General features: G+C 35.3%; 1 protein-coding gene across 4 annotated transcripts in view; it reads right to left on the reverse strand.

Moving 5' to 3' along the window:
- The window catches only part of BRINP3 (BMP/retinoic acid inducible neural specific 3), a 482,278-nt gene that overhangs the window by 439,470 nt on the left and 16,207 nt on the right, over nt 1-26,601 (reverse strand). For 3 of the 4 annotated variants that reach the window (XM_006067708.4, XM_006067709.4, XM_006067707.4), the window contains exon 2: nt 18,038-18,323. In XM_006067708.4, coding sequence (XP_006067770.1) covers nt 18,038-18,273 — 236 coding nt within the window. In that variant the 5' untranslated portion in view covers nt 18,274-18,323. Of the gene's footprint in view, nt 1-18,037; nt 18,324-23,975; nt 24,130-26,601 lie in introns of those variants that run through there. The other variant, XM_044943204.2, reaches the window with a different exon arrangement.

A 26,601-nucleotide genomic window follows, 5' to 3' on the forward strand; every position in this document is an offset into this window, starting at 1 on the left:
AGAAATCATCTATGAAACCTCATTTTTTTTTAAATTTTTACAATGTTATGTTGGTTCCCATCATACAACAACAAAAATCAGCCATAATTATACATATACCCCACCCCGCTCCTGAGCCTCCTCCCACACTGAACCCTGCTCCTCTATGTCAACACCAGCACCAGCCTGGGCTCCCTGCATTATACAGCAACTTTTCATCAACTATTCATTTACACACAATAGTGTATATATGCTGATGTTACTTTTTCCATTCATCCTACTCACTCCTTCCCCCACTGTGCCCACAAGACTATTTTCTACATCTGTGTCTCCATTCCTTTCCTATAAAATGTTCACTTATATTATTTTTCTAGATTCCACATATATGGTTAATATGCAATAATTGTTTCTATTTCTGACTTAATTCACTCTGTAAAAGGTGAAAGTATCAGGCTCTCAGTTCAGTCAGTGAAGTCGATCAGCTGTGTCCTACTCTTTGTGACCCCATGGACTGCAGCACGCCAGGCCTCCTTGTCCATCACCAACTCCCAGAGCTTGCTCAAACTCCTGTCTATTGAGTCGGTGATGCCATCCAACCATCTCATCCTCTGTTGTCCCCTTCTCCTCCTGCCTTCAATCTTTCCCAGCATCAGGGTCTTTTCAAATGAGTCAGTTCTTTGCATCAGGTGGCCAAAGTATTGGAGTTTCAGCTTCAGCATCAGTCCTTCCAATTAATATTTAGGACTGATTTTCTTTAGGATGGACTGGTTTGATCTCCTTACAGTCCAAGAAATCTCAAGTCTTCTCCAACACCACAGTTCAAAAGCATCAATTCTTCAGTGCTCACTTTTCTTTATAGTCCAACTCTCACATCCATACATGACTACGGGAAAAAACCATAGCTTTGACTAGACTGACTTTTTTTGGCAAAGTGATTTCTCTGCATTTTAATATGCTTTAGGTTGGTCATAGGTTTTCTTCCAATGAGCAAGTGTCTTTTAATTTCATGACTGCAGTCACCATCTGCAGTGATTTTGGGGCCCAAGGAAAGAAAGTCTATCACTATTTCCATTGTTTCCCATCTTTTTGCCATGAAGTGATGGGACCAAATGCCATGATCTTAGTTTTTTAAATGTTGACTTTTAAGCCAACTTTTTCACTCCCTCTTTCACTTTCATCATGAGGCTCTTCAGTTCCTTTCCTCTTTGCTTTCTGCCATAAGGGTGGTATCATCTGCATATCTGAGGTTATTGATATTTCTCCTGGAAATCTTGATTGCAGCTTGTGCTTCATGCAGCCTGGCATTTCACATGATGTACTCTGCATAATTTAAATAAGCAGGGTAACAATATACAGCCTTGATGTACTCCTTTCCCAATTTGGAACCAGTCTGTTGTTCAATGTCCTATTCGAACTGTTGCTTCTTGCCCTTCTTACAGATTTCTCAGAAGGCAGGTAAGATGGTCTAGTATTCCCATCTCTTTAAGAATTTTCCACAGTTTGTTGTGATCTACACAGTCAAAGGCTTTGGCATAGTCAATAAAGCAGAAGTAGATGTTTTCTGGAACTCTTGCTTTTTCTATGATCTAGCAGATGTTGCCAATTTGATCTCTGCTTCCTCTGTCTTTTCTAAGCAGGCTCTAGGTTCATAGAACTAGGACTAAATCTACCATATGATCCACCAACTCCACTACTTGGCATATAGCCTGAGAATTTTTATACTCAAAGCCACTGGAATAATTTTCACAAAGATCCCATCCACATTTAGAAAATGCTGGTTTATATGAATCCAATTCCACAAATGATTAGTGAACTGTAATTTTATCTGAGATACATGCTGGGTCCAGCACAGATGCAGGTAGGTTATTACTCCTGCCATTCAGAAGCAGGGCATTCACCTACAGTAGATGTTTCTTCCCCAAGACAGCCTAAAAGTGATGCACTCCCAGCTCTCAATACAAGTTAAGTGACTGCAGGAGTAAAGGACAGGTTAATGCCAGCCATACTGGGGGAGTTCCTTTTTCTTTACAGGATCCACCAATCTCAGCTTCCAGAGAACAATTTCACCACCATTATGAGATTTACTTATTTTCATTTTTTCCCTGGTTGCCTATTGCAAATTAGGATGTGGCCAAGTCTTTTCTGATTTGAAATCAGACTTTCTATCTACTCTGCTTAAAGGTGTCATCGTCAGAGGGGTGTGTGTGTGTGTGTGTGTGTGTGTGTGTGAAGACACATAATGGGAGAGGCTTAAAAGTGAACATGTTTCTTCTCTTTTGACTCTGAAATGATTCAGAGCAGCAGATGTAAAGGTGAAAGTAATTTGCTGTACTCGTCACCTTCCACACTTCTGAGAAGAGAAACGTGCTGCTCATAAGCAGGCATGATGTTCATATGAATATTATAGTAAAGATGAAAAGAAGACTATTTCAGCTGAAATTGGCTATATTAATACAAACTGTTTTTATATAATCCTAGTACCCTAATATGGTTTGAGTTTCCAGCTTCAATTTATTTTTAAGTTTAAAATAGCAAAAGTATGGCACCAAATTCCTTTATGTTTAACCAAATAGAAGACATACATCAAAAACTACATCATGACTAATATGTCAAAAACTAGATCATTACTAATGCACAGCATGGTAACTATAGTTTATAATATTATAGTTTATATTTGCTGAGAGGGTGGATCTTGAGAGTTCTCATCACAAGTAAAACATTTTGTGACTATGTTTTGTGATAAATATTGGCTAGAATTATTATAATGGTCATTTTGCAATGTATACAAGTATCAAATCATTATGTTGTACATCTGAAATGAATATAATCAAATGTATATAATCAATTATACATGTTGATTTATAACTCAATTTTTTTTTAAAAAATAGTTTGTTCTAAGACAGAAGTCCCAGTTCACTATTTTTCATAATAAGATGTGTGTGTGTGTGTGGGTATTTTGAATGAATTAATGGTAGAAAGATGTTTAACTCTATGATGACCTAATTTAGAAGTATTATTGAGGCCAGGATAAGAAAGAAGATAATTTGAATGTAAAGCCTGAACAGTAAATCTCAAAATGTGAAGAGTGCCAAGGAAAAGCTGAAGTATGAGCCCAATTTTAATAGTTATGATGCCAGAAACAGAGGTAGGGAATCTCAGTCTTATGAAATATAATACTAACCTAATATCTTATCAACGATAAGTCCAATTTCCTCTAGTAAAGCACCTGAATCCATAAGAAGGGACAAAAACAGGACTCTTGATATTAAGTTTCTGTGTGATGGGCCATTTTTTTTACTCTCATTTGAAGTGTTTTTTTTTTTCTACTAGTGAAATGAAAAGAATACTCACAATGTCTTACTTTTTTCAGAAAAAATACTTTGAATCAACTGCTTTAATCTAAAATATGCTAATATAACATGTATTTAAGAATCATACTAGACTATGCCTCCTCAGGCAGATATCAAAAATCATTTTTGAAAGCTAAAATATAAAATGCAATCACAGAATTTTTACATGGATTCTTTATAAAATAAAATAAAAAAAAACTATTCACATGACTTGCTAAAACTACATAATGACTAAATTATCATGGCAGCATCAATAATGGAGAGTTTTTTCCCTTCCAACAGATTTAATATTTTAATTCATGTATCTAAAGTTAAGTTAAGTGAAAGTCACTCAGTCATGTCCCACTCTTTGTGACTCCATGGACCATACAGTCCATGGAATTCTCCAGGCCAGAATACTGGAGTGGGTAACCTTTCCCTTCTCTAGGGGATCTTCCCAACCCAGGGATCGAATCCAGGTCTCCTGCATTGCAGGTGGATTCTTTACCAGCTGAGCCACAAGGGAAGCCCTCATGTACCTTACATTGTTTCAATATCATTCTCTTTTTAAAAGCAACTGAGATTGTTTATGGAGAAGGCAATGGCACCCCACTCCAGTACTCGTGCCTGGAAAATCCCATGGACAGAGGAGCCTGGAAGGCTGCAGTCCATGGGGTCGCTGAGGGTCGGACACAACTGAGCGACTTCACTTTTACTTTTCACTTTCATGCATTGGAGAAGGAAATGGCAACCCACTCCAGCATTCTTGCCTGGAGAATCCCAGGGACGAGGGAGCCTGGTGGGCTGCCATCTATGGGGTCGCATAGAGTTGGACACGACTGAAGCAACTTAGCAGCAGCAAGATTGTTTATCTTGAAAAATTACACAGGAACTTTAGAAATTCTAGAAAAATCTGAGATCTTTATTTTCAGATATCAAGTTCACTAAGTCAAAGTCTTTAAATTATAGAACTATGTTCAAAACAAATTCAAATAATGACCCTAAAAAAAAATGCAGTCAGTTCTATGGCATGTTTAGAAACAGAGTTTCTCTGTGGGACTTGCTTGGTGGTCCAGTGACTAAGACTCAAGGCTCCCAATGCAGGAGGCTCGGGTTCAATGTCTGGTGAGAAAACTAGATCCCATGTGCTGCAACCAAGATCCAGTGCAGCCAAGTGAATACATTTTGGAGCTTCCTTGGCAGCTCAGTGGTAAAAAAATCTGTCTGTAATGCAGGAGACCCAGGTATGATTCCTGGGTCAGGCAAATCTCCTGGAGACGTGAATGGCTAACCACTCCAGTATTCTTGCCTGGAGAATCCCATGGACAGAGGAATCTGGTGGGCTACAGTCCACAGGGTAGAAAGAGAGCTAGCCCACCCTGAGCAACTAACACTTTCTTCAAAAAGAGGCCATCAAGGACTATGCTTCAGTGGAATCTCATGGTTAGAAATAAAGTTATAGAATTTCCTGTCATCTTCATTTAATAAATACGGACTCAGAGACAAAGAGAGGTGATACCATTTTATACATTTATACAAAAAGTAAATGATAGATACAGGCCTGAAACCTAGTCTATAATTCAAAGTTCTATAAACTTTAGTTCTATAATTCTTAGTTCTTAGTCTTCTGTCTATCCTACCCTTAGTTCCATTCACCTCTCTAGTCTATGAGCAGGATTAAATTAACATAATGCCAAAAATAAGTAGTTTAACTCTTTAAGCTAAAGGTCAAGTGAAACAAAAAATGATTTAAAACCTTTTCAGTACAGTATAAGGACTACATGGTCACACCTAAAAACAAGGATTTGTAAAACATAATTTCAACATTTAAAATGGAAAAACAGTGTTCTGGATTGCATTCTATGCATGTTTAAAAAGTTAGGAAAGAAAATGAAGAATAGGAAAATTCATTTCATTTCCTCCATAGATGGCATAGTTAACCTAACATGTTGATCAACAAAAAAGTCTGTATTCTGTCAAATATCTGAGTGTTATCAGGGAGCTATCAAGGAAGATTGGGGTTTACTGGATAGGTGCTGTGACCCAGGTTGCTTACACATGAGCTTGGGGCCAGGGGCCTCTGGTACCCAGGGCATGTGAGTGTTTCTCATCTCCTCATCACCTGGTGTAACTTCTGAGATCCCACAATCAGGGTCCCTCTGGGAAGAGTGGTCTTAGCAGCAGCCCCTCAGGCCCCATGCCCCATCCTCTGAGCCTCCCAGACACTCAGCACATCCCAGGCCCTCCTTTCCCAGCCCATCCACTAGACCTGCCCTTACTCCCTCCCTGCCCTTCACATGAGGCCATAAAGCACACCCTGTGGAGTCCAACTGTACCTTGTTTGCATTTAACATGGTCAAAAATAATATCCTTTATGGGGACACTAGAGAAAAGCCTGAAGGTTAATACAGAACCACAGGGCTTTATCTGAAGCCCTTGAGTTAAATGTATCTGAGTTCAGTTTTTCAGATTTCAGAGGAAAAATAAGGCATATATATATATATATATATATATATATATATATATATATAGTATACCTTATGTATATCCTCGGTGGAGTCTAAGTCATCAACTCAAACACATCAATGCCCTTGAAATGCAACATATGAATATTTCCATTAAATACAAAAATAAAAACTAGAGCCTCATGTCTTTCCAGGGCAGGACAAGTTTTGAAACCTAAAGTGCTAAGAGAATAATGGCTCAATTTCAGAACGCTGGGATTTTGAAATTTCTAATACAGTGCTTAGCATTGCAAGAACTGAAATGTATCTTCCTGGAAGGTTTCTCATGATGTGGTTCAAAGATCTATTTATTTTTTTATCTGCTATATTTTTTTAAATATCTGCTATATTTTTTAAAAAATATTTTTACATCCATAGGCTTTTTAAAGGTTTTTAAAATAATTTCTGGAGAAGGCAGTGGCACCCCACTCCAGCACTCATGCCTGGAAATCCCATGGATGGAGGAGCCTGGTAGGCTGCAATCCATGAGGAGATATTCTTCTCAAATGTGCACATTTGAAATAAGGAGGATATTGGATTATAATGATCAAGAACAGATTTTCTTGATTAATTTGTCAAACAGGCCAAAAAGGCTTTTATATTACATTCAATGAGATTTGGACACACATGCAGTGCTTTCCAAAGCAGAAGACTCAGACTGCCATATACAGAGAGGTATGATTTCTACAAAACTGAAGATGTATAGGATACCTGGATACCATGATGTGAATGAACAATGAAGAGAGAGATTTGGTACAATGGTTAGAAGATGCAAGCTCACAAATCGTGACTCTTGACCAGGAAGGCATTCCCAAGTGTCATGTTTCATCGACTGATTCTGTATTCTTGGGAAAGAGTGAGTTCTCAATCCACTGAAACATTGAAAGAAAGGGGTGATGACCATTTGACAGTAGTATTATATATACGGATTGCACAGCATGCATTAAATATCATTGATTTGAATAGATGAATACTAACGACATTTTTAATCATTCGAATCTTTGACTTTATGTTTTTTAAAAGTTCATCTTCTGTAATAATGAATGCAAAGAAAGTTATTATCCCTTTGCTTTTTATAAGTATGAAAAAGTATTCTTATGTGTAATGAATTTAATGATTGTTATAAAAAACACTTCTATACAATGAATAATCTTTTAAAGACTACATTTTGTGAGGAATTGCTTTATAACTTTAAATGGGTGTGTTTATTTAAATCTAATGTTTGATTCTGTTTTGGAGCTATAGTAGTGTGTGTCTTTAAGATAAGACAGCCATGCACAAACCCACAGCCAAGTCCAGCCTTTGCTAATTTCAGACTGACAGGGAGGTAGTTTAATTAATGAGCTAGCTGCTAATATCTGTTTAAGTAAGCAGCCAAGGAAATGTCTGTTAGAAAAAGGACTTGCAAATGAAAGGCAAGGCCATTCTCAATGGCTCTTTTCAATTGTGTCAAAAAAGAAGAGAACAAAGAGACTGCACTTATTTGGAAAAAAGAAGACTACTAAAAAAAAGTAGAGACAAACACAAAAGTAGTAGAGACAGACACAAAAGTAATCGTATGTCTGCAAATATATATTGGAGTTTAGAGATACCGGTGCCTTCACAACAGACTTGTACATAACTGAACTACTTCCACATATTGTGAAAACTCTGCCTTGACATGGGTAAATCAACCCGAATATATATATATATATATATATATATATATATATATATATTTTGGAATATTGAAGTCACTCAGTCGTGTCCGACTCTCTGTGACCCCATGGACTATATATATAGCCCACCAGGCTCCTCCGTCCATGGGATTCTCCAGGCAGGAATACTGGAGTGGGATTGCCGTGTCCTTCTCCAGTAGATTTTCCTGACCCAGGGATCAAACCCGGGTCTCCCGCATTGCGGGGCAGAAGCTTTACCCTCTAAGCCACCAAGGAAGCCCTCAGTTGAAAAGCTTTAGTGATTCTTTAATAGTAAGCAAAGAGCATGAAACTATCTCCTACACCTATAATCAAGGTTACAAGCTTTTACTCTTAAACTAAAATGGTTTATTAATGTTTTTCCTGAGTTTGCTGATACAATAAATAGTACACTTTTTACATTTACATGGCATTTGTTTACTGGAATATTTAGAGAGAGAGATGAAAGGCAAATAAACACTGCATGATCACTCTTTGAGTAGTCTTTTTCAACCAACGCTTGCTGGATATCTATATATTTCATATATCACTTCAGTCTGAGGCAAATTCCAAGGATAAATATTACTAATTAATTGATACAAAACTCTTCTCTAGGCCAAATGAACTTCAGTGGATAATGTTTACATCCTAAGTCTAATTATGGACTTATAATTCCAGTTGAAAATAATAGGGAAAATAAGCAATTTATAGAAAAAGTAATCTCAAAAATAACTAAAAGTTGTTACTTCTATAAAATAATAGTTTGATGATAGAAACTGAATAAACGTATTCTACTAAAAATCATAAATATTCAGTATAAATTACAGCTTTAACTTTGGAAGTTAAAACATGAAGGTGAGGATTCTTTTCCTGATCATGTTATATGCTTGTTAAAATAAAAACAATAGTAAAATAATCTTAATTTTATAACTAATATTTTGGAATATTATTGGAAAATTTTTTTAAATACTGCAATTAAATAGCAATTGCATCATTGTACGCTAGGTCATTTCAGTCATGTCCGACTCTTTGTGAACCTATGAACTGTAGCCCATGAGGCTCCTTTATCCATGGGATTCTCCAGGCAAGGATATAGGAGTGCATTGTCATGCCCTCCTGCAGGCGGATCTTCTTGACCCACGGATCAAACCTGCATCTCTTAGGTCTCCTGCATTGCCAGGCAGATTCTTTACCGCTAGTGCCATTACTTTTATATTAAAACAAAGAATACATAATAAATGCCATTTTAGGACCTTTTCTTACTTACAATGAGAAATATAATGCTAAAGATTTTTTTCTCGTAACAGTCCTTTTAAATAACACACACACTCTCAAGAAAAAAGCCAAGGAAACTCTTTAAAACTATTATATCTCAACTTTTTCGCTTGAGTTTTAAACTTTGCATTTTTGGAATAGTGCCCAGTTAAAAAAAAAAAATGCATCTTAGCAATTCAAAACCCACAGAGCAATAATAACAAGAAACAATACTGATAATGTTGGCAATTAAATTTATAAGAAGATCACAGAGATAAGGGTAGTAAAGAATTAGAGTGCTTGGTAAGATGAAACTAGAGAAACAAATAATCAAATAATGTATTTGTCTGAATGCCAAAAATCATAATTGTTATTTTCTCTTCTATAAATAATTGTATGAACTAGGAATTCTGTTCATTTTTTTTTTTGATACAATAGAAACAAACGTGAATGTACTTTAGGCTAAGTATTATTATTTATAAATGCTATTAATTGTTGCAAAGCATGTATTTACTTATCATGAGGCTATATACAATCCCCATTAAGAACTTGCTTTTCTGAAATTCCATTATAACTCCTAAAGCCTTGAATTAATATTTCTATTTTCTTCCTCACTGAAATTTCCTAGTGTCAACTAAAGGATACAAAGTATGAATTCATATGCAGATTCGATTGTGAATTAGAATTGAATATCAAAAATTTAAATTTAGTTTATGGTTTACTCTCAAAATTGGAGATGTAATTAGAGTTGTTGAGTAGATATATTTAATTAATTTAAGTTATTTATATAAAAACTCACTACCTAGAATACTCTCCTTAATTTATCACTGAATGGTATTGTGCTAACAGACTAATGGAAGGATTTATGGAAAATCAACCAACTAGGAAAAATAGCTTCCTCACTATAGCCCCTACAATATAAATACACAAAACAGAAAAGAATTGAAGTAATGAGGAGAATGGAAGTTATTAAAAAATTTAGGTTTAGGTACCCATGAACACAGAGTAATCTGAGAGATTTTTATATATTATTTTTAAAAAGTATTTATAAGTGATTTTGCAAAAGACAAAAGGCTGCAGATAGGAGAATTAACCTCAATTGATTTTCGTTTTCATGCTTATCAATTTGTTCTGATATTTTCCCATTTTGCTTTTGGGATTGCTAACACTGAAGTTTATAACTCAAAGGATCTTTAGAAATCTAGAGCATCCTTAATTTTACAAAAGAGGATACTGAAGCCTGAGAAATTAACTTACAAGCCTGAGGTTAAACAGTTCGGTTAGTGACAAGGAATCAATTCAAGTCTCCGTGCTTGCATTCAAGAGGGTATATTTTCAATGAGATGAGCTTGATTTTGAAACGAAGAAGCCCAAATGTAAAGTGAGCAACTTCTTGTTCTAGGAATATAAAGGCAAATAGAAATAAAGAAATAAGATGAGGTATATAAAATTTTAAAAATAAAATAGAAACTAGAAAGGTCTTGCCTCCAACCAAGGCACTCATACCTCAGAGGAGACAACAGGTGATTTTAGAGCAGTATCAAAGATACAAGGACAGATATTCAGGGATAGGAGGGGTAAACAAAAGAGAAAAGGGTTTAAGTTTTTATTTTGCTAACCTGTAAACTGGGAATTATTTTAAGAGGGTTGGTTAGATGATTAAATGACATAACATGTGAAAGTATAATCACGTAATAAAATCACAGAATTTAGTTCCATCTTTACTCCTTTCTTAGTCTACACTATAGGGATGCTCCATTTGTTGTTGTTATTTCGTAGCTAAGTTGCATCCAACTCTTTTGCAACCCCATGGATTGTAGCCCACCAGGCTCCTCTGTTCCATGGAAATTTTCAGGCAAGAATACTGGTGAAGGTTTCCATTTACTTCTCCAGGGAATCTTCCTGACCCAGGGATTGAACCAATGTCTCCTGCATTGGTAAGTGGATTCTTTACCGCTGAGCCATTAAGGGAAGATATACATGCTCCATAAAACACTATTATCCACTAGAGAGTATCATATGGATTTTAATATATTAGATCATCTTTTTTACATGTTATGACCTTTTCTGTTAGGTACAATTTTGTTTTAGGTAACTCTGCTATAAGAAGCATATTTTAGTAAATGTTTTATTCCAATTATTTTTGGAGATTGAATATTTACATTCATTACACTAACTACATTTTTCTGTAGCCACCTTGTTTTAAGTTATGTTTATCATTTTTATTTAACCGTTAAACTTCTATATGTTTGTTTTTAAATGTAGCAAGGCAATTTAAGATGTAATGCTGATTTTTATATTTACCCTTAAGGTTTGCAATAATATTTAAACTTATTTTTCCAAGTTCCTATTTTTAGAATTTAAATATAAATTTTCCCACTCCACTTAAATGCTACAAAGATAGATTTCACTGCATTCTGGGCTCTTCCCTTTGCTGTCCCAAATTTACTTCTGGGCATCTTTGTCACTGATACATAATTGTTAATGTCATAATCACTTTTTTCCTCCTAGACTGGCCAGATTTTGCAAATAAAATGTGGCAACGAGTAAAAGTAAAGTGTAAGTAAACAAATTATTTTTTAGTATAAGTATGTCCCAAATATTGCATGCTGTGCTGTGCTTAGTCATGTCCAACTCTTTGCGACCACATGGACTGTAGCTCACCAGGCTCCTCTGTCCATGGGGATTCTCCAGGCAAGAATACTGGCATGGATTGCCATGCCTTCCTTCTAGGTGATCTTCCCAACCCAAAAGGGATTGAACCCAGGTCTCCTGCATTGCAGATGGATTCTTTACCATCTGAGCCACCAGGAAAGTCCAAGAATACTGGAGTGGATAGCCAATCGCTTCTCCAGGGGATCTTGGGTCATGCTTATCTGCCAAAATCTCTACCTACCACATTATTCTTGAGAACTACCATTTCCAAATATCATGGAAAAGACAGAAATTGAATATTTATACTCTGGTTACATCACAAGGCCGAGTTCTGCAGGAGAGAGACAACTACACAGTTCCTGCTGCTGCAGCTGCTGCTGCTGCTAAGTCGCTTCAGTCTTTGGAGCCAACTCTGGGTTTCTGAGCAGGTAGCTGATAGTAATGATATAATTCCCAACTGTATTTACAGTAAGTGTCACCTCTGTCAAGACTACTGGGCTTGGTCTGTCTTAAGCATTAAAATATATTTTCTAATCACTGATTCATATAACCATTAAAATGCTTCTCATATTCTGGCACAAAGTTGAATACCAACCAAGTTACCGTGTTATGAGCTTTCAATACCCCTGAATATTCATTGGAAGGACTGATGCTGAAGCTGAAACTACAATACTTTGGCCACCTGATGTGAAGAGCTGACTCATTGGAAAAGACCTTGATGTTGGAAAAGATTGAAGGCAGGAGGAGAAGGGGACAATAGAGGATGAGATGGTTGGATGTCATCACCAATTCAATGGACATGAGTTTGAGTAAACTCCTGGAGTTGGCAATGGACAGGGAGGCCTGGCATGCTGCAGTCCATGGGGTGGCAAAGAGTCAGGACATGACTGAGCAATGGAACTGTTGAATTTACACTAGTTAAAATAGAAAAATTAAAGTGATGCTATAAAGAACTGCTATTTAGAAGACATTTTAAACCTGAATCTTCTTTTTTCTTTAAAAAACATATACATTCTTAATGTTCTTTTGTAAATGATATCATGATTACCATATTATTTATATCACTAATAAATACCTGGCCAATTTATATTCCTGATGAAAAAATACTTATATCAATTATATGTGGTACATAGAAAACCTTCTCAAAACTTAGAGGCTTAAAGAAAGATTTGGTGTTTGCTTATTAATGATTCTGTGAATGAATGAGCATTATGAGCTGGGCTCAGCTGTCTGGTTCTTCCAGTATGCCTAATTACCAATGTGGTTTTCAGTTTTCTACCAGATCAGCTAGGTCTGAATATCCTGGGATGGCCCCACTTCCTTATGCGGTTGATTGTCTCTGTCTAGGGGCTGTCAGGTCCAAAACACATTATCTGGCCTGATTCTTCTCTGCTCTGTGTGGTTTTTTCTGCTCTATTGGTCTAGACTGAACTTCTTCAAAGGTTGTTTTCATATCTGATTCAGTGCAAGGCTAATACACAGGCACTTTTATAAGCTTCTACTTGCATCACATTTGCTGATGCCACGCTGACAAAAGGAGAAGGCCAAGCCCAAAGCCAATAGCCCAAGCCAAATATGCAAAGTTGTAGAGATGGGGAGATCTGAGTCACCAGGAGATGTGACTGTAACAATCTAACACAATTTTATTACATCTATGGCAAATAAATCAAGGATATATTTATTGAACAAACCCGACTAATAAATATGAACAAAGACATAAGTTGTGCAAAGGATTTGTTTTTATATATTAGAAGATTTAATTCCACAGATGTGGTCAATTATCTATGGAAACTTTTGGTTTTACTTAACTGTGGTAAAATGATTAATGAGTTTAATTTCAAAAGTATGAGTTTTAATTATTTTTTAACATGTCTGCTATTTACAGACATACTATTTAAAATCTCTGGATGGTAACTTTTTGAAATTGATACAGGATCATCAATAAATAGCTACAGTAAAAATCACATATTAAAAAAAATGGAAGGTCTTTGTAAGCAACAAGGAAAAATTTGATTTTTGTACAGAAATGCATGTATATGTACCAAAATATAATTTTGTATCAGAGCACATATTGATCACATAATTGAACATTTCTATAGAATACAAAAGGGCTTAATAAACTTTAATATTGAATTTGCAAATAACTCAAAGAAAAAAATTAATCCACTTAATCTGAGGATTCCAGTTTTTTAATTCAAAGCTGACACAATATGTATTTACTTATTAAATGTTTATGAAATATAAAATCCATATGAATAATTGTCTAAAATATTTAGAGTTTATACATGAGTGTAACAACTAAGCAATTTAAGAGTATTGTTATTATTTTAGAGATCACTCGTTTTCCCTTAAAAATCCCATCCTTCTCCCGTCCTCATGGAGATAACTGCTATCCTGACTTTTATTATAGTCATTTCCTTGGGGATTTTTTAGGTTTTACCAACCATGTTTAGGTATGCATATCTAAATATAATTTAGTTTTACCTGTTTTGTGAACTTCGTGTAATAAAATCAGATTATGTGCAAATGTTTCCTGTGTTATGCTTCTTGAACTTAACACTCTGCTTGGGAGATTCATCCAGGATCCTGCTGGTGGCTACAGTCTTGTTAATGTTAATATACCTGAATTGATCAGGGTTTTTGGTTGTTTAATGCTTTGAATTCTAGGAAATACCTACATATCTGAAAGTGTTTTCCTCTGTTTTTCTCCTAGAAATGTAATACTTTTGCCTTTTTAATTTAGATTTTTATTCCCTATAAAGTGGATTTGTGGATATGGTACTGGAACGAGATCTCATTTCTATTTTTCTCACGTGTGTGCTCTCAGTCATGTCGGACTCTTTTTGACCCAGTGGACTATAGCTCACTAGGCTCCTCTGTCCACAGGATTCTCCAGGCAAAAATACTGAAGTGGATTGTCATTTCCTCCTCCAGGGGATCTTCCCAACCCAGGAACTGAACCCGTGTCTCTTGCATCTCTTGCGTCTTCTGCATTGCAGTTGGATTCGTTACCACCGAGCCACCTGGGAAACTGCTTTTCACACATGGCAACCCAAACTGCAGAATCATTTATTCAAAACTCTTCCCTTCCACACACTCTATTTCATTATACCACTGTCATGAAGTGTCCATACACTTACTTTGTTTCTAGACTATCTTATCCCTTCCTTTAAATATAATTTAAAGTCCTTCTTTTTTTTTTTAATTTTATTTTATTTTTAAACTTTACATAACTGTATTAGTTTTGCCAAATATCAAAATGAATCCGCCACAGGTATACATGTGTTTTTTCTCAGGGAACATTAACAAGAAGACCAATAAGGCATCATATTTATCCCTATTGTCTTTTATTCTCTCTTTGGCAAAACTAATACAATTTTGTAAAGTTTAAAAATAAAATAAAATTTTTAAAAAAATCAAATTTTGCTTTGAAAAATCGCTCTGAGGAAGTAAGCTAAGTTGTAGTAAAATGATGCATAGTAATATTATTCTTTGAAGTTATAAGAAAAGCGTCACTTCCCCCCATGATTTTCTTACACATGGGGTTAAACAAAGAATGGTAAAAGTTAGGGGGGGAAAAAAAAGACTTTTAATTTCTAGCAACGTATATGAAGATTTACACATGAGAAATATCTTTTTTGTGGGATAAAAATCACCATCCATTTTATCTTAGAATTCATATCCCTGGTTCAAGATAATGGGGTCAGAAATACTAAAAGTGTGTCCCTTGTTCAGAGCCCCTATAATTCATTTAAAGGATGAGGATCTCTGTGGTGTGGAAGAAATTATATGTGTGCCGGTGGGCCTATGGCTGAGGGTGTTTCAGAACATAATAACTGCCATCGCAAGGCTTCCACTTATTAAGGGGCCAAGTGTTCTCCTAGTCTGTGCTTCACATGGGGCAAAATTTCTCCAGGCAGAGTCCACTTTCTAAACATGAGAACACTTGCTTAAAATGCTTACCCTAAGTTCCATTATCCATCTTTAGCTAAAATATAGCAGAAAATCCAATCTTTAATATTTAACCAAATAACAATTTAAGTGTTAGCAATCTCATTCTAGGTCTTCAGTTCAATGATCTGCTCATAAAGTAATCACTTCATATTTTTAACGTAGCTTCAGAATAAAACCTAAAAATATAATACACTTCAATTTAAAAATAAGACTTGATAATTGACACAAATGCACACTATCAAGAAAAAAAACCAAAACGGTGGTTCTTTTTACTTTAAGTCCTAACTATGATTCTGGCAATGTTCAGTTGTTATGATCCTGTTGTTCTATATTTGAGGTGAAAAGAAAAATATGTTACTGGAAAAGAAGATAAAATGAAGACTGACAACTGAAAGAAATTTGACCTAATTATTCAGGCTTAATATGTTGTACATTTATAACTAAAGCATTTCAGATATTATGTCAATGCAATAACTCGCAAAAAGAAGATTATGACAGTAATAAGCACTTGTAGAATGTGATCACTTTTCAAAATGATATGGTCCCTTAAAATGATAAATTTAGTGCTTAATAGTGAAAAATACAAATTTTCCACTTATGTGTCTTAGATATTCACTAATTCAGTAATTAAACATTTATGAAACATAAGTCTAAAAATTATTAAGACAAATATTTAAAACAGAGGTAAGAACTAAGCAAAGCCAGAAAGCCATTCTAGTCTTTGAATTTAGATTCTCAAGTTCTCAAAAATAAGGTCAACTTCACTAGGGAAAACTCATACCCATATAACCATCTATTATATCAAACAGATAGGTAGACAGCATTCTCTGAAATGTGAGGAAATACTCGTTAGACAGATGAAATATTTCACAGTGCCAAGGCAAACGGAATCCTCCTGAGTCTACTACACTGTTCATTTTATAGCAACCATCACTGATTATAGCATCATCAGCCATTGTGTCAAAGGTTATATAAGTTGTAGTCTGGTCCAGGCAGAAGGACAGGGACATCTTATTCCATTGTTTATAAATAAACAATTCCCGTTTACGTTTATTCAACAACACAACAGTAAAAACATAAGAAGGATGAGGAGTAGAGAGTTGCTGAAGGTCTTTGTGAATACAGAAACATGAAGACAACAGGGAATGCATGAACCCTACAAACCAATCTCAAGGCATTGTTTTCTTTATTACCTTTCACTGTGGTGATCCAAAGATTGCCTCTTTCATTCAGCCAAGAACCTCTGTACACATGTCAAGCCATGTTTGCAACTCACAGCCAATCAATCGATAATCCAAAGCTCAACAATCACACACAAGACAACACCTCAGACCTCCCAACAGAGATACCATAGATCATGGAGACACGCTCTGGCATCCGTCTATTTGAGAGACTGTTAAAAAATTTTTCTGCAGAATGCTGAAACAGAAGACAGTCTCATTCTCTGAAATGTAATAGCTTCACTCAGTCTGTGAAAGAAATCTGGCTAAACCCACAAAAACATGTAAAAATGATTATAACTGGAATCATAATATATTGACTGCATTTCAGAAAGGAAATCTTTAATATTTGTCAGTTCATTTACTAAAGTAGAATGATTCTTTTTTGCAGACTCGTGACAGTGCTCTGGCTGCCTGGAAGAAAGGGACACACACTCACATAGAGCAAGAATCACGTGATGCCTGCAGAACATGGTCAGTACCCTCAGTCTCTTCTGTAAATATGCATGACTGATCGGATTTATACATTTCTCAGAATGCTGTACGAAAGACTACATACAGACCAGAAGCACAGTGCCCTCTGGTGCGCATATAACATAAAATAAAATATTTATATAACAGGAACTACACAGATACAGACACCAATACAAATTGAAATGTTGCTTTTGCATGCATGCTAAACCAATCACTGGGAATTGTAAACTTCTATCATGAAAAAACAAACCAAACCGATAACCTTCATAAAATGTTCTTTATGGCATAGATCAATGCAATCTAACCCATTCAGGCAACCACTTGTATACCCCTCTACTTAATGGATTCACTGCACTTGTGGGAAGCAAGCAGTCTGACAGATTTAATGTATGACTCCTTTTGTGTAACTTATTTAGATTCAAGCTTAGAAGAGCAGTGAAAGTTAAAGGCCATATATCTCAATCTCTTCCTTTTTCTTGGCCCTTGCTCCCAGATCCTATTTATGTGCATTTCCTTTTTATCCCATGGCCATTTCCTCCAGCTTCTGAATGTGCAATTACCTTGAAGGTAAAAAATGATGAGGTGACTCAACTTCTCAGTAATTCGTAGAAGATACCATCTCCATTTAAGCTAAAAAAGGTAACAAAGCATGGTACAAGGTAGAAAGGAAATGCCATTCAAGAAATTCTGATTTAAAATTTTGAGTATTTAAAGCGATAAACCCAGCCTCACAGTGAATTGAAATTTATAGCAGGGTAGCAGTCTAGAATTTGGGAGTGGTACACAAATGGTCACCATTATCCAGTTTTTCTGGAAGAAGTTACATCTACAAGAAATACTTTGCAATAACCAGAAAACCTTACCGTGGTGAATGGCAAATAATAACCCTTCATATAAACCCTTTTCCATCTGAAACTTGCCCTTAGAGCAACTTACTTATCCACCACCTTCAAGGAAGACATCTCTGCCATTGCTTTCCCTTTGCTTCATACCTGTATATCTTGTATCTTGTGCTAAATCCCTGCCGGCTTCTGTCCACAAAATCTGTGTATTCCTGTGAACGATGGAAGGGTCCCTTATCAGAGAGGAGCCAGTCGAAGGGGCTTGTGGCATGCTGATCCGAAACAGCAGCAACCGCTAAAACCCAGCAATGAAGACTCAGTGCTATCCACTCCCATGGAGCCATCAGAGAGAACAATTCAGCACCAGCTCTGCTTCGCCATATCATGCTTCCACTGGGGACTTAGAGCCTTCATTCTTTTAGCTTTCCCTCAACACCTAGACAAAATACACAGGCAATTAGTTAGCCCCTGGGAGGTTCTTTTCTAGCAGTTAAGGTGCTGAGGTGGAAAATCCTTTTTAAAAAGTCTAATACCATTGTCTTAAATTAGATGATAGCAAAAGTCAATCGTAAGCAGTATACCAAAATGATTTTTTTCCAGAGCTCTTTCATACTTAGGTTGCTTCTCTATTTGTTTGAAAATAAGTCACTGAGTTCCAGCAAACCTTGTCAGGGCAACATCATACAGTGGATCACTAAAGCCCACTCTGAGCAATGATCATCAGAAATTTTCACTCATAATTACTTTTTCAGCATAAATGTTTTATGACACTGAACAGTTTCAAAAGAAACACTTGATATGTTTATTTACTAAGTTATGTTATAAATTTTAACACTACATGTATTTTATCCTTTACTTCTTTTAGAGATAGGCTTTAAATTAATTAAAATTATACAGGTAGTTATTTCCATAATAAAGATAAACTAAGATGGAATGGAACTGTGGGTCTTAGAATACATAAATAATTTTGTGTGTGTGTTTATGCATCTGCCATTTATCTAGCTCTATATTTAGATAGATGGATGGGTGTGAGGGTGGGTAGGAGTGGGGGTAAGCATGTTTATTCAGATATTTTCCCATTATTCTGATAGGGAAAAACTTTCCTGATTAAACAGAATCATAATTAAATAATTTCTAGGACTCTGAAAGATTTAAATGTGCATCTGTGTGTTATTCAAAAGATAAATAGGCATATTAATAAAATTCATATACACACACAAAAAGATGCATATTATATATAAACTATGAAAATACATACACTAATTTTATAGGCATTCAAAACTAAAGTAACAAGAGGCATCATCCCAGTGTGATTCAGTGTAATGACTTTACACAAAACAACTGATACGATATCTATAGGTTATGCAAAATATTCTACAAATATCTGAATTCAATTTTACTTTCCATGTCACAAAACCTTTTCAATATTATTATTTATAGCACAGAAAACTCTGCAGTAGATAAATTCTGACTAGCAAGAAAGTTTGTGAGCATTTCTGGTCAGTAAAATCTCTTTTAGGGAGCAATCAAAATGCACAGTATTAAGTAAAATATTTTAACTATGATGGTTGCCATATTTCTTTGGTGTTAGGTTAAATTGATTGATAAGCTTAATTTGCTTTTAGTTATAAACCTTTAATTCCTAATTTAATCCTAAACTATTTCAGTATGAGATATACAGCAATTTTGCAACTAAAAAGTATCTCAAAACAATGATATGATATGATTGACCTAGGTCATCAGATTCAGTTTCACCCTCTATACAATTATAAGGTCCAATATCCATACACTATCTAATTCACCCCAATATTATGAGTTGTTTCTGTGGTGAATTTTATTTTATTTTATTTTTTTAAAATTTTATTTTATTTTTTAACTTTACATAATTGTATTAGTTTTGCCAAATATCAAAATGAATCCGCCACATGTGGTGAATTTTAAATGTGATGACTAAAAAATGACCTCATCTGTAAGCAATGTAGGACACCTTACAAGTGATGATGTTTTAAAAATGATTTATCATAAGAAAGGACAATATCATATAATAAAATGATTTTGGAATAGGAGTTAAAAGACCCTGAATCCCCATTAATTATTTGTAGAAACATAACATTGTCAAATGATTCAGGTCATAACTTCCAGTTCTGACGAAGAAAATACATTTTTCTTCTATATTGTTTTTATGCAGAAGCTATACCATTTACCTTAAAAACAATATATTTCATTTTTATTCATAAACTAAGAATTATTATTATGTATAATGGTAAAGTATAACACATCAATGACTAACAAATATTTCTTATCTTTGTGAAACACATTTTTATTTTCTTGATCAAATATATTCAAATAAACAACACAATCATTGCTACCAAAAAGTTATATTTTCTTACCTAAAGTATCTAGAATAGTAGCATGTAGTAAGGACATTAGGAGTGTTTTAAAGCATATTTTACACTGGTACAAAAATCATATAATTATATACCATCAAATTAAATCCAACTCTTTAACGTCAAGTACATGATTTTGTTAAGATACAGCATGTTATTAACATAAATGTAGGATATGATTGACCCAGACGGCACCTAAGGTACTATCCTAAAATTCTGTAATTTTTTAGTACATAATTACCCAGAACGACTGCTTTTAATATTTTCTTTACAAATAGGTTGAATATGTGTCAAGATCTTCATAATTCTTACTTGTAATAGATAGAAAGCTGGAAAGATTTTCTTAAATTGTGTACAGGGAAACTGCCTAAAAATGTTAGCATTAGATTTATTTGTCTTTCTTCAACTTCTGTTATGTGTACATGTTTCCCTCTTCTCTTTAGAAATGAGTTTTTCTGACAAAACAGTTTATAAGCACATGGGAATAAGAATCCTGCCCAAATTTAAGTAATTTGGAGGATCTATAGAAACCATTATATTATAAGGTCTTTGGTGGCTCAGCAGTACAGAATCCACCTGCCAGTGCAGGAAACACAGGTTCAATCCCTGGTCAGAAAGATCCCCTGGAGAAGGAAATGGCAACCGACTACAGCATTCTTGCCCAGGAATCCCCATGGACAGAGAAGCCTGGCTTGCTGGAGTCCATGAGGTCACAGAGGCGGACACAACTCAGCAACCAAACAACAGCAACAACAATGACCCAAGTATGATACCTAACAGTTCTGTTGAAGTCTTCTTTAAGAAATAACTTTGAAGAGTTACAAAACGAGAAGACAAGTAGAGTTAAAATACATTAACAAATTATTATATTTAGGCTTTCAAAAATCCTTAGAACAAGTGACCATTAGGCTCCATATTCATCAACAAAGGACATCATTTACCTGATTTTTCACAAAAGCAGGTAAATGCACATGTGAATTACCCTTGTACATGAGTACTAATTTTAAAATTATTACTGAATTGTCCTTATTATAATATGATAACTTTGTGAGCTATATTACCAGTGGCAAAAGTAATGAGTAGAATTCCTTTGAGGATATTTGGAAGTCATAAGTAAACAGCTAAACTCAGAGGTACTATTAGGAAAAGAAATCATGAGGTACTATGAAAGTGAAAATTATAAATAATTCATCAATTCCATTCCCTGGAGTGCAGGGATAGTACAGAATGATCTTAAGTTTACTATTCCTGAATAAATGCCTAGTGAGTGAAAGTCGCTCAGACGTGTCTGACACTTTGTGACCCCATGGACTAGACAGTCCACGGAATTCTCCAGGCCAGAATACTGGAGTGGGTAGTCATTCCCTTTTCCAGGGGATCTTCCCAATTCAGGGATCGAATCCAGGTCTGTATTGCAGGTGGATTCTTTACCAGCTGAGCCACCAGGGAAGCCCAGGCAGATTTCTGTTCTCTTTTTCTTGTTGTTTAGTCACTAAGTCATTTCCAACTTTTCTGCCACCCTATGGCATAAGTGCTTAAGAGAACAATTAAGGAAATAACAATGTCAATGCACAATACTTTACAGAACATGTAAGGATATATTTTATGAATAATACAAGATATTTAGGGTAAAAAATGTATTAAAAACAAAAACATGAATTTATATTAAAAAGTAGTATTGCTCTAGATTCCTTTTTCATAAAATAAAAGAAAGTAAGACTACTGAAATATCATACTATTTAAAAATATATATTTAGTACATGGTCTACTTGTAACAAATTATTTCTCATAAAATAAAATTTAGTGAGAACATTATCAATTCACACATTATTATTACTTGTAAATACCTAATGGCCTTGAGAATGTACTCAGAAAAAAACACACTAAGACTATGTTACATACTTAGTAATATATACCAATACATGTAACATAATAAATACATAAAATATGATATATATATATATATACATTTTCTAGTATATTAGATTAGTCTTCCTCACTAACCCTCCATAATCTTATTCCAGGGTAGTGGTGCACAACTTTTACCTAAAATGTGACACTTTATGCATATTTGAAATTCATAGACTATGGAAATGTGTAAAATAAAATATGTTCTATCATATGACAGGTGAATTTCTAATGTAACTGAAACTACAAAGATGAAAAGCAGATTAGGAATCACTGATCCAGACTTACTACCCTTTAGAATCATTAGTCAAATCATTGAGGGTCATCATGTAAACCATATTAATTCATTATCCAATATCTAGTTGGTATTCCAATGCTAATGATTCCTATTTATTAAACAATTAACACTTCATGCTATATGATTGCTTTTACATCTGCATTTGGGCCAATTTTACTAAATGTCTAAAGTATTTTCTGAAGGAATAAAATCCACTTGGGACCTTGTGAATGCAAAGAAGTTTCATAAATAATTGTGTCAAAGATCTTTCTTTTTTTATTTTGAAAAATGTAAAATGCACAGAAAAGCTAAGAAACTAGTAAACACATATATCCTTCAACTAGATTAACCAATTGTTTATGTTTTACTACATATTCTAGTCAGTATTTCTCTTTTTCTATCTCAATCCATTATAGATTGTTTTGTATGGAACAAAAATCGAAAGAAAATTAGCTAATTTGCCAAGGTCATAGGCCCGTTCTTTAAATCTCTCAGTATGAGCAACTATTGCTCTATAAAGTAGCTTCTATGCATAATCACTAATATTAAATTTGTAAATAGAAATATTTGAATCATCAAAATAAAGTCTCCAATTTCCAAAGTGATAGCATTCATTTAAAAAGCACATTCTTCCAAATAATGAAATGTAATATATTATTCTATCAAGTATAAACATTTACATATCAAATTTAAGAAATCTATCAGGTATAAACAGAATAATTGTATTATAAAATAAGCATATTTGTATAAAATAGTTCCAAATTCTATTAGTATATAACATACTATTATCTTGTATGCGTGTGTGCTAAGTCACTTCAGTTGTGTTTGACTCTTTGTGACCCTACGGACTATAGACTGCCAGCCTCCTCTGTCCATGGGCATCTCTGGGCAAGAATACTGGAGTGGGTTGCCATGTCCTCCTCCAGAGGATCTTTCCGACCAGGGATTGACCCTCATCTCTTATGTGTCTGAATTCGCAGATGGGTTCTCTACCACTAGTGCCACTTTCAAAGCCCCATTATTATCTTATCATATATTATATAATATATTTTTATTATATATTGAAATAAACATTAGCTCTGAATGCAATAAATGCTAGCTCTAAATAACTGTTAAATATAACATTGTATAAGTAAATACGTGATGGAAAAGGTAAAACATATTATAACTGTAAATTTGTAATAGCTTCTCCACATTTAGTCATTATTTATATTCCTACTTAATATAGAAAATAAAAGAGTAACTCTTATCCATCATTTACAATGTACAAAACACTCTGATATATTGTGAGATGGATGTAAACCCTAGTGGCCACGAAAAATACCACTTCTGTCCTCAGAAGTTCAGAATTAACTGAGGAATGCCGTATGTAAGGCAGGACGCACTGCCCCTACTCATCTCTGTGAGAGACAGACACCTCTGTCAACTGAAAATCAACATTCTTCCGTTTGCTTCTTATTCTGGTGCCTTATCTTACAAATGATATTTCCATTCACTCAGATCTACTTTTCCTTACCGTCCAGTTCCAGAATTCTAACAGTTCTTCCTCCTGTTGTGAGGGAAAGGTTGATGACCGAAACTACCTTCCTCTGCCAGGCACAGGGGTATCCACTAGCCTGAGCCTGTCTCTCAAAAGGAAAACAAGGGCTGAAAACTAACCGGAAGAATTTCCGAGGGGCTGAAAGGAGGGGCATTCCAGCCCACAGTAGGTCTCATAAAACTCACCCAGGAGAGTTCTTGGGAGGGGCTAAAAGGAGGAGGGAGGAGACCGCAGGTTCTACTAACCTCCCAGAACCTGTATGAATTACTACAATAGCTTCATAAATGGTCATCCTAACACCGATGTGACTCTCTCCAATCTGTCTTTTTAACTGCAGAGCTATCTTACTAAAAAATAAATAAATAAGTAAATTTGAGCTTGCAACACTTTTACTCCCACTCTGTAATCATGAGGTCTTTCCCGGTAATTAGGCAGTAAAGAATCCACCTGCAATACAGAAGCTGCAGGAGACACAGATTGGATCCCTGGGTTGGAAAGATCCCCTGAAGGAGGGCAAGGCAACCCGCTCTAGGTTTCTAGAGAATCCCCATGGACAGAGGAGCCTGGCAGGCTACAGACCAGGGTTGCAATGATTTGGACATGACTGAGGCAACTTAGCACACACACACGCCTGTGATCATGATGTTGCCCTCTGAATAACATCCAAACTCTTAAGAAAATTTATAAAACTTCTTTCCTCGACTTCCCTGGTGTCTCAGTGGTAAAGAATTCACCTGCCAATGCAGGAGACAAGGGTTCGATCCCTGATTCAGGAAGATCTCACAAGCCTCTAAGCAACAAAGCCCATGCACCGCAACCACTGAAGCTTGTGCGCCCTACAGCCTGTGCTCTGCAACAAGAAGCCACCACAGTGAGAAGCTCACAAATCACAACTACAGAGCAGCCCCTACTCGCTGCAACTAGAGAAACCCATTGTGGCAACAAATATCAAGCACAGCCAAATAAATAAATAATTTTTTAAGTGTCTTCCCTTGTTCAACTTCATTCAAACCCCATGCCGTGTATATGCCACTCCCATTATCAACCAAACATCAACTCTGTTCCAGCCATAATTTTATTCCACAAATTCTCCTCACTTTCTCCCTATCCTTAGCACCTTTGCTTATGCAGTTTATTTCACCTGAACCATGATTTCGACCCAGACCTCTTCACCTGCCGAAACCCAACCCTATCTCTGAACTTCAGACTAGGTTGTGACTTCCTCCACAAGGCCTCTGTGTGACCCTTCCAGGTTAACCAGTCATAGTTTATGAAGCCATTACTTCATCTATTATAGCACATTGACACTGCATATTTATCTGTGTAATGTCTATTCGTCTGCATATCTCCCCTGCCCCTAATTAGACTTCGTTTTAGGAGGACAATAATTGTTCCTAGTTTAATGGCAACTGAGTACAGTTAGCAAAGTGTCTGAAATAAAATTGTTTGATAAGTATTGTTTGAGTAAATGAATAAATGATGATTAATTAAGTACTAAATTGAGGTGTAATTAATGTGATACAGATGGCAAGGTTAAGAAAACTTCTTCAATGTGGGAAAAAAAAAGAATGTTTTATGGAGGAGTTTGCAACTGACCTATGCCTCAGGATGGCACTGGCTTTGACAGTTGAGAAAAGAGAGAAATGGAGTTCTGAGGTCATAGTTTCTGTGTTCAAATCATAATCATAAATGACATGTTCAAGCAGTACCAAAGCAAAGCATTCTTAATGTTCAAAAATTGTTAATAACAAGGATCTGAAAGCACCCTTATTAATTATTAGCTGTAGGCAGACATATAAGGTATTCTCATGATCACATACACAGTTGTGGAAAGCTAGGAAACTTTTCATTTATGTTCCATTATTCAAGGTTTGAAAAGATAGACCAAATGAATGAGAGCTCATGGGCAAAGTCAAACACAAATCCTCTTCTCACTAATGAGTGCAGTGTGTCACAGAGTATTGCAACTGCTGAATTTAAAGAATAATAATACAGGTACAATAGTGGAATGGGTTGGCGCCTTGCTTTGGAAGGTGGGGGATGGGGAGAAGACTGATGATGAAAATGACATGCTATATTTAATTTCTTCACAACAAAATAAACATATATTAAGATCTTTCACTATGCCATGCATTTTACCAATATTTCCTCCTTTGTCTCCGAGAGGCACAGTGTGACATGTTTTATTATCACCATTTATTTATTTAGATGACTAAAGTTCAGGGTGAAAGAACACACAGCAGTGCAAGGGTTCAAGCACTTCTCTTGAACTTAAACCGAAAACTGTGCTCTCTGTTAGACCACACCACAGCCAAATTAGAACTAATTGCATATTGGAAGTTATTTATTAGGATTTTCGTTGCCACTTAATGAAATGCTTTTGAACAAAATAAAATATTTAAACAGACAATATAAATAATAAAAATAGAAAATAAAATGAAAATGGGATCCTTTTATCTCAGGCAATTATAAGCAAGTGATCTGAGTAACTACATATTATGAATTTTCAGAATATAGGTTTTCATATGACGGCTTTTCAAAGCATGTCTGCTCCATATACTTTAATGTTTTCAATAAAGATTATAGTTTAATCAACTAAATG

The sequence above is a fragment of the Bubalus bubalis genome, chromosome 5 (assembly GCF_019923935.1).
Source record: "Bubalus bubalis isolate 160015118507 breed Murrah chromosome 5, NDDB_SH_1, whole genome shotgun sequence".
Classification (NCBI taxonomy): domain Eukaryota; kingdom Metazoa; phylum Chordata; class Mammalia; order Artiodactyla; family Bovidae; genus Bubalus; species Bubalus bubalis.